The 13354-nt window shown below is 37.9% G+C and overlaps 1 protein-coding gene across 1 annotated transcript in view; it reads left to right on the top strand.

Moving 5' to 3' along the window:
- The window catches only part of MAGI2 (membrane associated guanylate kinase, WW and PDZ domain containing 2), a gene marked incomplete at its 5' end in the record, with an annotated part of 1082576 nt that overhangs the window by 896061 nt on the left and 173161 nt on the right, over window positions 1-13354 (top strand). Inside the window, one exon of the mRNA XM_060156186.1 lies at window positions 7076-7107. Coding sequence (XP_060012169.1) covers window positions 7076-7107 — 32 coding nt within the window. The remainder of the gene's footprint in view (window positions 1-7075; window positions 7108-13354) is intronic.

Here is a 13354-nt window from a genome sequence, read left to right on the forward strand (position 1 = left end):
CATACTGGGAATACATTGTGAACAAAATAGATATGATTTCTCCCCTAATGGAATTAATACTTTAGTTGGGGAGATGGGCATTAATCTAATCTCACAAATACAATTACATAAATATGATTTCATAAATATATTTATAAATAGTGATGAGTGCCATATAAAGTAAAAATAGAGGATGCAATGAAAAATTATAGTGGAGAACTTCAATTTAAAATGAAAGGTCAGGGACATCTTCCCTGAGGAGGTAGTGTTTAAGCTGACACATAAAGAAGGAGTCAGAGATAGTTTGGTGAAGGGTTAAAAAGGGGAGGTAGGTAGTTATACGGCAGAAACTAACACAACATGTAAAGCAATTATACTCCAATAAAGATGTTAAAAAAAATAAAACGATTGAATTAAAAAAAAAGGGTAGGTAAACAGAGGAGCTTGTGCAAAGGCCCTGTGGTTAGAAAAGCCTGGTTTATTCAAGGAAGTTCAGTGAGTGAAGGGCAATAACCCATGAGGTGTCTGGGGAGTAAGTAGGGACAAAGTTATATAAAGCCTTGGAGGTTTTGTGCTTTATCACAAATGTGTGGGAATCCATTGAAGGATTTTAAGCGTGATCAGATTCTGTGGCATCCGCAAATTTGCTCTTGCTTCGGTTGAAGTAAGAGATGATGGTGAGTGTGGATTATGATGGTGTCTGTGGAGATGGAGAGAAGTGGATTTGCAATAGATTTTGGAGGTAGAGTAGACAGAATTTGGTGATAAGGAAGCGAGGCAGAGAGAGAGAGAGGTTAAGAATGACTTTCAGGTTCCTGTTTTTAAAACTTGGAAAGGCAAGTGAAATTTTCCAAAATAGGGAACACACGAGAAGAGATGTGGGAGGGAAGGCCAAAGCTTCCATTTTGCTCTGTTGAATCTGTGGTGCTTGTGAGACACACACGACTCAATAAATATTTATTTAATATTGATGTAATTTAATGATTAGATTTAAGATGTTTAATCTCAAATTACTTAAAGATGTTTCTAGATTGGTTTCTCAAAAAAAAAAACAATGCTATGCTTTTGTTATTGTAAAAAAAAAAATTACTCTCAGAATTGGGCTTTTCTATTTGCAGGACTGATATCCTTCCGCATTTCCTTTGCCAACTGTTTATAGCGCACCATAGGCACAGAGTGGTTTCTCTCTTCAGTGCCCTTGGTCTTGTTCAGAACATGAAGAAAAAGCCCTTTGTAGTTGCTAATATGTTCAGCAAGCCTCACCTCACTCTGAGTTTTAGCCTCCCTGACACAGTTCTTCCTCTTCCAGTCTGTTCCTTTATTCCCATTCAAGGGTATCTACCTGGCCTGCTTTATTTTGAACATATCATTTATGTAACTGAGTTTATCAGAGGACAACATGTGCAGGCTTATCCCTTCTAGACACTCATTGGGATTACTTGAAATGGTCGGATTGCTCTCTCCATAACGAACAAAGCCTTGGGGAGAAACGGCCATTTGAAAACAGCTTTATAGTGTTTATAAGAAAAACACTTTTATTCAAAAGATGCAGAAAGGACCATCTTTAAAACATTGCAGAGAAAGCCTCAGCTCTCCACATAAAAAGAGATTCTGTAGGCCAAAGATGGCCACTAATTTGAAATTTTCTTTGCAAATTGAATATTTTGCTTGGCTGAAACATGGTGATGTGAGGTTAGGGTACCACCAGCAGTATCTTTAATGGGAAGGCCGTTTCTTAGCCTAGGTCAGTTTCATTAAGAAAAATTGCCCTTTTACTGATTCGAAATAGGTTAAACAAATTATCTAAAGGAACTGTAGGGTTTAACTCATTTGATGAATTTTAATAAGAAATACGTGATCGGTCAAAAACCGGGAAAAAAGTGAATAACACTGAACTAGTTTTAATGGAAATTAGCTCATTACCCTGCTGGCTTACATTTACCAAAGGCTGAATTTCTGATGGAAAATTTGCCGGGCTGTGGGGAAATGGGAGGATCTTTAAATTAAAGATTAACTTTGTTAGTGGTATTTTTCTCCCTTAAATTAGCCTTAACTGGAGATTTTTAAAACCCTGGGGCTTTTCCCCTCTTTGGGAAACTTTAAAAAAAAGAGTTCCTCTATTGGAAGAGTTTCTCACTGTCCCTGAAATATTTTCAGGATGTAGTAGGAACATGAATCCCCTTTATTGCTTACAATCCTTTATAAGAAAGAATAACTTAAGAGGTGAAAGGGTCTGTGCGAGTGTCCAAGTGAGTTTCCTGTCCTCCAGCAGGATGCCACAGGGACTGTGAAAAAAAAATTTTCTTTCTTACTTTCTCTCTTTATTTTCCCTCACATTCATGTGATATGTGCATGCTTTTGTTCTCCGTTTCTTTTTCCTCCTTTTTTTTAATTGCTTTTTTATTTTTTAAATTGTGATAAAACATACATAACATAAAATTTGCCATATTAACCATATTTAAGTGAACAGTTCAGTAGTGTTAAGTACATTCACATTGTTGTGTCTTGTTTTTCAAACAAAATAGAACAAAGCTTTTAATAACCCAGGTCATGAACATCTTCAATGAAACAGGTTCCTACTCTTTTTCTGTTGCTTAAAGAAAGAGAGAAATAGAAAGTGTTTCCTCTGCATCTCTGTCATGTGTAGTAAGTGTAGAATTTTCTATAAAATACATGAAACTAACGATAGTTTTCAAAGTCAGAGTCATATGTTGTAGCAAGTACTTCAGTTGAAGAAGAAACCATTTCACATTCTGCAAATGGTAGTTCATTCAGTATATCGAACGGAATACAGAGGCATATTGAAAGATTTAGTCCTGTTTGGGGAAATTACTAGAAATCCCAAAAAGTTGCCTTGACGTTATTCCAAATTGAAGATATCATGTTGGGATTCTCTGTTAAGTTGTTCTTTATTGTGTTTTGATCGCTTATTCGAAGTGGGGTGGTTTTAAGAAAGTTTGTCATCTTGTGATGGGCCCTGTGAATAATGATTTTAAACAAATAAACAAACAAAAAAAAAAGACTCTTACCAAACAACTCACAAATGCAAATGTAACTCACAAATGACTCTCCCTTCAGAGCTGCAGTGACTATATTGATGTTCTTTCATTTTGGGTATCATGTGTCAGGAGAAGTAGGTTCTGAAAAAAGCCACTTTTGTGGAACTTTCCCCTTGGGATAAGGCAGTGTTGCTAGCCAGTCATCACACAATTTGAAAACGGTCCTTTGTGACACTGACATTGTCCCCACAGAGTTTGCATCACGTGAGGTGAGACCTCAGTCAAACATTGTTACTAATGAACAGGTGACCAACACAATCCAATGATATGCATAGAATGTTCTCAGGTTTCTCCCAAAGCAAGATTCCTAGCGAGAAAACATTGGAGGGGGTGCAAGAATAGGAAATTCTAATTTTTTTTTGGTTTTTACTTAACTGAATGGATATTACCTACAGCAGACATTACTATTGTGTTTTTATTTTTAACTGGTTACCCAGGACATATATAAAGTGTTCCCTATACAGGGTGTTCAGATTTAGTAAAAATAAAAATACAGACTTCCCAGTTAAATTGAATTGCAGATAAACAAATAATTGTTAATATAAGTATGTCCTATGCAATGTATGTCACGTGCAGTCAGTATACAGGACATACTACAAAATCATTCATTGCTTATCTGAAATTCAAATTTAACTGAGCATATTATATTTTATCTGGTAACCATATTCCTGTAATTTATTAAAAATTGTATTTAGTTGACATATAGAATTTAATTTAAACTTCAGTATGAAGTTGGTGTTGTCTTCTCTGCTCTTGCATTTTCAGGCACCAGAATTTCTTCTCTAAGCTATTTGCACTGTTTCTGTTTCTCTGTCCATCTCCTTGTGCTTTTACATGAGGAATTAAAAATATATTTTAGTTTTATTTCTTGTTCTAAAGAAGACAAATTTTAGAGATCTAATTCAGTTTTGTGCTTCATATTAAATGCAGCAAAATTTCCTTATTGGCTGCATCTAACTTTTCCCATTTTTTTCTCTTCCCTTTTAAAAATGTCCCTACTCATGTTTCAGTTAGCTTAAAACTGTATCTTGAGGTCTTTCACTTTTGTTGTCTCAGAGTTAGGGTTAAATAAATGTTTGCATTTGTACACACACACACACACACACACAAGCACACTTCAATAAATGAGCAGTATGGAAAACAGGTCAAGTCATTATAAAGAAATTTTAATTCCATAAGAGAAATGTAATATTCCACTTTCTGTAGAAGTAGGTGAAATAAAGGCCAGAAATAAACTAAAATATAAAGGAAGCTTTATTAGCATTTTAAAGAAAAAGCTCTTATTTATGAACTTGACTTTGTAAAAAGGACTATCAGCTCTGAAAGGCTTAAGAAAAAGTTATCTATATCCCTATTCTTATGCCCCTGTGAAGGTAGGTGGTGAGACACCTAAAAGTATAGTCTCAACACACCAAGCCTGTCTTCTGTGATCTGGGTCAAACCAGAATGATTTCAGAAAAAGAAAAATTACAGAAATAAGGATTTAAATGTTTTATTTTGTTTTAGGTGTTTTTTTTAAATGTTAATTGGAATAGATTTCCTAGAGGGGTAAACCCTACAAAAGGTTACCATACATTTATAATATATAATAATTTGACCCACACTATTATAGTGTTTATGTAGCTCTTCCAATGAAGTTGACCAGAAAACTGGAGATTAATCAGATAGAAAACTTGACCTTATCAATTAACTGAGCAAAATTCGGTATACCCAAAATAGATGTTTTCTTTTCATCTTCATTTCAATGTTTATAGCATGATTGATAATTTGCCAGAGAAGCTCTGTCACATAAGTTATTTATTTTTAAGGAAATCTATTCTGATACTATTTTCTACTACCTAAAATTACTTACTCTGAGGCAAGCAGCTTCTTTTGGACAATGACTCAGAAAGGGCAACTGTTGCTTCAGAGACCAAAGCCTCCTAGGCACAGCTCATCATTAGACGTATTTCGGAAACTGCCATAATGGGCGCAGTGAAGAAGTCCTGGGTCGTGCCAGTGGTCTGAGGTCAGACGGAATCAAACAGCCTCAAAAGAAGGGGAAGCCAAAGTGCCTGTGATGATAGGTGGTCAAATTAAACGGTCCTCTCTTCTTGTCTGATCTTGACTAATGTCCCTTTTATGCCATTTTAGTTCTGACACCATCACTACTGAGAGGTCTGATGATTATACATTTTCTGTAGGAGGAATAACCATCTTTTAAGATAATGCCCCATGTGGAGATGAGCGCTCCATAAAAAGGAACCATTTTCAATACATGTGTAAGTCTAAGAAACTCCCAGCACCTAACAGATGTAAGGCAGCACATATTCAAAATCCATTCTGGCACTGCGAGAAGAAGAAAGTGGAGGAACACAGAGAAAGTAGAGGAAATAATTGAATGTTTTGACATTGTGAGAATGTGTAAATGACATCTTTTCTCAAAAGAACTGTGCCGGCAATTCCATAAAACAGCAAATAAATTTTATCCTTCAGTGAAAATAATTGTTAATTGGCCAATAGGTCACAGTGCTTTTCACTTTTCTAATTAGTGGTCAAATTGTTTTCATTGGCATTTTACAGAGTGAGTCAAAGAGAGAAATGTATTTATCTGTAGTTTTACTCTCAGCTGTTATGCAAAAGGATGTGATTAAATCCTTGTAATTAAATTATAATCAAACCGCACATTGAACAGAATTGTTTTAATAGTTGGAAAGAGATACAAGAACATACATACAGAGTGTGTGAGAAAGTGAGCTAATTCTACCCATCTCCTTTAGTAAGATAGTTGTTATGCTTAAGCATTAAATTTAGCTCTGTGTTTCAAGGAAAGCTGAGGAACATAATGGATTTACATACTTTCGCTCTTTTCATAAAATGCAGCATCAGCTCTTCACAACGTTGCGCTGAGATGCAGTTAGTATTTACACCATAACTGAGTGGGATGGCTTTAACTTCTAGATAATTGTGCCTAGATTCTTCAGATATTTCCTATAAATGGGAATAGTTGAAAAACATAATCCATTTTGTACCAGTCCCAGTTTTTTAAAGGTTGTAAACATTATGTGGCATATTTTCAACATTCCATTTTTTATTAGGCATTTTATCAGATACCACCTAACATGAACATGAGTGAAATCGTTGAAAGAGGGACAAGGTGATGTGAAAAGAAAGTAATTTTGTTTTCTATGCTAGATCATGCTTTGGCTTGCTAGGGTCAGTATATGATAAAATAATAACAATAAAGAGGAAAAAAGGAAAAAGGAATGAATCTGTACTTTTAATTATCTTAAAGGTCGTTCGGATCACAACAGAGTCAGTCCCATTGTCGCACCATTTGTGATAATTGAAAGAGCTCAATAAGCTGAAAAAAGCCTGGCTTTGATGATACATTAGTCAGTCAATTAACAAACATTTTGAGCTGCTTTTTCATGAAAAACATTGGGCTAACACTAGGGTAGAGGGATAATAAAATAGATATCTGCTCTAGAGAAGATCTCAGTGGGAGAAAAGGCCCATAAACAATTATAATAGAATCTAATTCATAATATATGTGTATACATTATTTTTAAATTTAGTACTAATGAAGGCTTGTTGATTGATTTTTAACCACACAAAGCAGGTACATAAAGTAGAATTACTTCTTATACTAAGCAAAGGTATTAACCTTTAAATATCTAAATTTCTATCTGTATTCTTTCTCCCTCTCCCTCTCCCTCTCCCTCTCCCTCTCCCGCTAAGGCTGCACCACACAAATCCCTAAGGATGACTCAGTCTTAGATCTTCTAAAGTGACTGATCATTTGCCGCACAGTTATTCACTGTCACTGGGCTTCAGAATCTTCAGGCCAAATAGGGAAATATTCCTAGAATCATTAATATAATTCCAATAAAATTATTTGGGCCCCCTTGAAGAAAACTATGCAGCCAGGCAGAATTTGTTGTTGTTATTTGCTATTAACCGATTTAAAATAACTTGCAGTTATCTAAATATCATGCCACCCGTAAGTGGTAGTGGGATATATTTTCAAAGTTCAAATATTGTTTTCTTTATTACAGGTTTCTTTTCTCCATGGAAAACTCCAAAGCCTGTAAGTTGGAATTATTCTACTTCTTTACTGCTAGTTATTATTACAATTCCATTAAGTAAGATGTGAATTGGGTGACCTCAGAATCTCTTCCTCCTCTGAGATTTGTGATGTCAAAAGAGCAAATCCTCTGTGTAAGAATAACTTGTCTTACTTTCCTATAAAGACAATTCTGTCTGTTTTTTAATATTTTTACAAAATGAGCATCAACCCTCTTCAGTATGGTGTACTGAAAATACTTTAGAAAACTTTGTTTTACCCCCTGTCAGAAATACTATCGTTTTTATCACATTGAATTTTTAAAAACAGTACAAATTATAAGCCCAGAGGTCTTGACCTGCAAGTTGAGTCTGGTCCACAAGAAATTTACCTGTATATATATATTTGTGTATTTATATTTACTTTTTAATGTATACAGAGCTAAATATGTGTGTGTGTGTGTGTGTGTGAAAAAAATGTTTTTTTCCTACCAAACCTGATAATCACTCAAAGTGGTGCTTCTGAATCTTCAGAAACCGGTGAACTCTGCCATCACCTAATCTCTCTGGGCCTAGTTTCTTTATGAATTGTCCTGAAATTTTGATGCTAAGGTACCAGAAGGCTGGTATTTTAATAATCTTTTTGTGAGGCAAGTTTAGCCAAGTTGCCTTCCCAGCTAGAGATGATCTTTACTTGCCGTTAGATTGAAACTAGTAATTATCCAAGTCCCAAGACCTGGGACTGGTTTTCTGGGATCCCATTCTATAGTGTGTTAGAATAGTCGACCCTAACTGGAATGGCTAAAACTCATGACTGGAAGAGAGCTTAGCAAAGTGATTCAAGTAACAACAAAAACAAAACAAAACAAAAATCTCAGGGGATCACATCTCCCACCTATTTTTCATTCCTCTCAGAGTAAGCAGCTCAGACAGCAGTGGCCTCTGGTTTGGCCAGTGAGTAGGGAATTCTTGGGTTAATTGCTTCCCTTTTTTCTTTTACTGAGGGAATATTTAACCGCTTGATTTTCTCATTTTAGAAATGGAGATATAATTTTGCATACTTTTCAAGTGCAATAACTGGCTTAATTAAATAACATGGCTTTAAAATTATTTGAAGACAAGTGAAAATAAAATATTATTGAGCCCTGGAATATGCCTGAGCTCCAGGTTCCTCTCAAAGACAGATGAGGAAACTGGAGCTGGTGATGAGTGGCTGAGCTGTCAGAACATTCCAACCAAGCATGTCCTCATTTAGCATTCGGCTCATCTGGTCCACAGAGAATATCAGATGGGAAAACTGGTCTCACTTGGGCCTAGTTAAACCACTTAGTGATGCATGTGATTTTGAAAGAGGTATTTAAAATGAAATTTGTTTTATTTTGACCAAACTCTAAATAATTCCTTCCTTTCACCATCAGAGTTAAATCTGTGCTCTGTGGTTACACACATCTTTATCTAATTTAACAAGGAATCTTGCAACCTCATCCTGGTGCTACAATTATGCAATCTAGTGATTTCCTTATATGCACCACATTTACACAAATGATACCATTTGGCATAATTACAGCATTTGCTGTCATTACAGTAATTACATCCGTACTCAATAATTCCAAAAAAAGGTTTTATGAACTTAATTTACAATTAATCCTGAACCTATACATCCCTACAAAAGCCAAGGCTTGGAGTTCCAGGTCCTAGGCTAAGTGAAGATAGACGACTGTCAATTTAACATCCTCCATGTATCCACCAGAAACTCTTCAGATTCGTGACTGTGATGACAGGCAGTGTGGTATAATGGTTTAGGGTGCAGGTTCTGAAGGCTTACTGCCTACAGTCAAACTGCTTCTTCTCCTTACTAGCTATCGTACCTTCCACTAGCTACTTAAGCTTTCAGTATTTCAAGTTCATCTATAAAATGGGGATAATAATGATACTCCTCTCATATGGTTACTCTGAAGAATCTGTGGCTTAGTCCATGTAATGTGCTTAAAGCAGAGCCTCTACATGCTCAAAAATATAAACTATTGTCATCCTAGAAAGCAGACCCTCCATGCATAAACCCTTAATAAATTAATCACCCTATGAAATGAAGGTAGCTTGCAAAACTATTCACTTCAACAAATATATATATAAACACATACCCACTGTATTTGGATTTATATACTCTCTCCTCTGAAAGAGGATTGATGACATCCTTAGTCAGGATAAGGAAATGTTACCTTGCGTGAGGTCTCTCCTTCTCCCAGTCTTGTGTCACTTCCTGACACTGTTCCGTCCTACTGATCCACACCTTAAGCTAATCCACATCAAGATAGTCACTTCTGGGGCTTCCCTGGTGGCGCACTGGTTGAGAGTCCGCCTGCCGATACAGGGGACACAGGTTCGTGCCCCGGTTCGGGAAGATCCCACATGCCGCGGAGCGGCTGGGCCCGTGAGCCATGGCCACTGAGCCTGCGCGTCCGGAGCCTGTCCTCCGCAACGGGAGAGGCCACAGCAGTGAGAGGCCCGCATACCGCAAAAAAAAAAAAAAGAAAGAAAAGATAGTCACTTCTGTTTAACAAGTAATACATTCATTATAGTGGGTTCTCAGTCTCTCCATCTGGAAGGAATCCAAGTTCATTCTTCAAGTACTGAATCAAGCCAAAAGCCTTCATCTCCCAGCCCTGCCCTAAAATCCTGAGGAGGTGTGTTTAGGCTACCCCAGCTTCTACAGGAAGCAAACAGTTTGTAGAGTTTTCATGGGGAGGACAACTTGCCTTGTTCACAAGCCCTCTGTTCCCAGTGTGCATCCTAGAATCAGAAGGTGGAGTTAAAAAACTAATATTAACCACACCATGATCAGGTTTTTCTGTTTTAATCTTTGATATCCCGTTGTGGACTGTAGTCCACTGATACTTCAGTGACTATCCTTTCATACAGTTAGACATTCACTCATTCGTCAAGGCCAACAGAGATACAAGGCTCCTGCCATATAAAGAAAATGATTTTGTTTTCATGTTTCTTACTCTAGTTAGGTGTTTATAAATATTAGCCTAGGTAAGGACACCACTGGGACTGGACAAGATTCAATCAGAAGCCTTGTTGAGAGGCAAACGCCGGCAGGAAACACAGTTCTCTTGAGGTCAAGGCCAGGAAGACTCTAGGTGGCGTAAGGGGATGGGATCAGAATCTAGGTGGTTCACGAAGATTGAGAGGAACAAGTGAGCACAAGGTGTCCGGCTAGAAAGCAATAGTGCAAAGACCAAGCTATCTAAGAAAGTAGGGAGAGGTCAACAAAGGGCACCTTTCAAAAGATGTTGTCAGATCAGCACACCAGTCCCAGAAAGCAGAGGGTGTCCCCTGATCCCAGGGCAGGGGGTTTGCTCCATGGTCTTCTGTGTCGGAATAACTAACTCAATTAGGGGGCGGGGGTGTGAAGGACTACAAGTCTGCCTTTTCAGTATTTCACGGGCGCTGTGATTTTCTGCTCTCCAGTCTTACAAATCCCTGACAGAGTGACTTGAGGGTTTATGCATGTCACAGCAAGACATTGTGAATGCTTTACTAAGCCTGAACTGGAATCAGTGAATTTCTCCATCTCTGCTATAGAAATTGTAGAATTTGTCAATCTGCCGCAGAAGCTTTCCCAAACAGTGCCCAAAGCGTTATTTATTTTGTAGTTTTCAGAATGTTTTTTAGAATACTAATATTTCACCTGAACCATGTTTGCTCCAGTGACTGCACGTGGACAGTGCATATACCAGCAAGACTTATGGAGGAATCAGATAACCCTCCGTGGAAGATGGGAGAAAGAAATAGACATTTGCTGAAGCCCTATGACAAGCGGGATACTACAGCAATTCAGACCATACTTCTAATTTATTTACTTTTTAGAATTTAGTATCTTATGTTTGGAAACAGAAGGGAGAAAGTCATAGCCAGAATGTACCCACATGGTGCCTAAAGTCAGTTAAAGTGAAAAATAAAAAAATATGCCTTTAGCCACAATGTGGGTCTTCCTGTCATAGCAAAGGCACAGAGAATGGATGATCAAAGGAACCCACCATGGCTTCATAGGCAAATTTTGCTTTCAAATGAATTATGAAGCGCATATTTAAAGATTTTTACTAAACGGGAGCAAAAGGGTCACTGAGCAGAAAATTAGCCAGAACTCTAAACAGATTTACTAGTTATTCCCCTCAATGTATTATTATTGCAACTAGCACTCCCATTATAGTTATAGATCGGTTTCTGACCCAGCGTCTGCCACTGACAGCTGCTGGACCTCTCTATGTTCCTAGAGATTATGTTTAATCTTAGGGGTTTTCCATCTTTGTTAGCTATAGAACCTTTGTTCAAACGAAAGCTTGGTCAGTAGCCCATATAGAAAACAAATTAAAATGAAGCCAGTTGTCTTAGTTTCTTCCAATAGTTATAATAAAATACCATAGACTGGTGGCTTATAAAAAACAGAAATGTATTTCTCATAGTTCTGGAGTCTGGAAGTCCAAGATCAAGGTACCAGAAGATTCAGTTTCTGGTGAGAGCCCACTTCCTAACTGGCCATCTTTTTGCTGTAACCTCACCTGGCAGAAGGGACTACAGAGCTCTCTGGGGTCTCCTTTATAAGGGGACTAATTCCATTCATGAGGGCTGTCGCCTCATGGCCTAATTATCTCCCCCAAAGCTCCATGTTCTAGTAATATTACCTTGGGTGTTAGATTGTCAACATAGGAATTTTGAGGGACCTCAAACATTCTGACTGTAGCACCAGTCTTATTGAGAGAAGGGTCAATGACCCATTTCTTTCCCAGTTTGCTGGCTTACCTGACCCCTGCCACAGTCCCAAGTACATAAGTGGGTCACAGGGACCTTTGTGTTACACAAGGACACAGTACATAGTACCTCAAATCCTCTCTGCCTTTAAAACATTATCACTGATAGGTGACAGCTGGCTTTGGAGCCCTGACCAAAGTGTAGCCATCATGAAAACAGAAGCAGGACAGTGCAATAGGGGCCTGAAAGTTATAATCCTGTCAAGCTCAAAATAGTGTGTATCAAAACTGGTTTTAAAGAAAGAACAAGTGACCATATGTTACTGATGATTTCATTCAGTCACTAAATTTACATTTTCTGAGCACTTGCTATATATTGGTAATACAACAGTGGGAGAGACTGCATCCCCTGCAGTCTCTGTCCCCAACATAATCTATTTGCGGAGACAAAGGTAGACTCGCAATTACGGTTGAGTGTGAGGGGTAGGTAGAGGGTGCTGTGGGAGCACCCAGAAGGGACAAGTAACCAGATCAGGAATGGTCAGCAAAGGCCTTCTAGAGTAGGTGTCTCATCTGAATCTAGTATCCAGGTATAATGAGGACGGGAGATGGAAGAGTGGAAAATGGGTAAACTTTGCAGGCAGAAAGAGAAAGTATGCAAGGGTTCAGAGGCTGGAGAGAACCTGATGGATTACAGGGAATGAGAAGAGAGACCGTCAGTGGATACAAGAGAGAGAATCAGGACCTGGGCCCTCAGGAGCCACTGTATCCCACTCGAGAGCGGCCTGAGGACCACGCTCAGCCAGTGCAGAATTTTAGACAAGAGGGTACCCTAATATCATCCTGTACACAACAGGTTTAGTCAAAGCAGAAAAGCTGAAGTTGAGTTTGAATGAGCAATCAGCTGATGATTGAAGCGGGCTGTGCAAACAGGTGATCTCGGTGAACGCGGCTTTCTCCTTGATAAAAAGGAATGAGTCCCTGCTCTACCTCACGGGGCTATAGTGAGGATCAAAGAAGGTAATGTATATGAAAGAGCATAGTATTCTACAGACCATTAATAAATTATGATGGTAGCAGCAGCAGCATTTTGGAGAAGAAACCACCAGATCAGCAGTAAATGAGGCTTCGTAGAAGATTTTGAACAATTCAAAAATCCCAAAGGGTTGTATAATTACTTATAAACTGTGAGGAAAGTGATTGAATGTTCAAGTGTAGGAGGTGGTTCGGATGTGCATAGGTATGAGATGGATGCATGCAGACGACTTCATCTTCTTCTTTAGTAAAAATGGTGTAATGAATTGGGGCCATCTTAGACAAGGAACAATACCATACAGTCATAAGCACTGACAGGTAAATTATCTTGAGATACATATTGCCTTTATTGTATAGGGAGAAAAAACAGACTCTGACAGATTAAGTGATTTGCTGAAAATTACTAGCTAGTAGGTGACAAAGTTATGAAAGTTTACATTCAAAAGTCAGGCAACACACACAGTTATAACCATCTGTGCTGCT

Source organism: Lagenorhynchus albirostris, chromosome 8 (genome assembly GCF_949774975.1).
Source record: "Lagenorhynchus albirostris chromosome 8, mLagAlb1.1, whole genome shotgun sequence".
NCBI lineage: Eukaryota > Metazoa > Chordata > Mammalia > Artiodactyla > Delphinidae > Lagenorhynchus > Lagenorhynchus albirostris.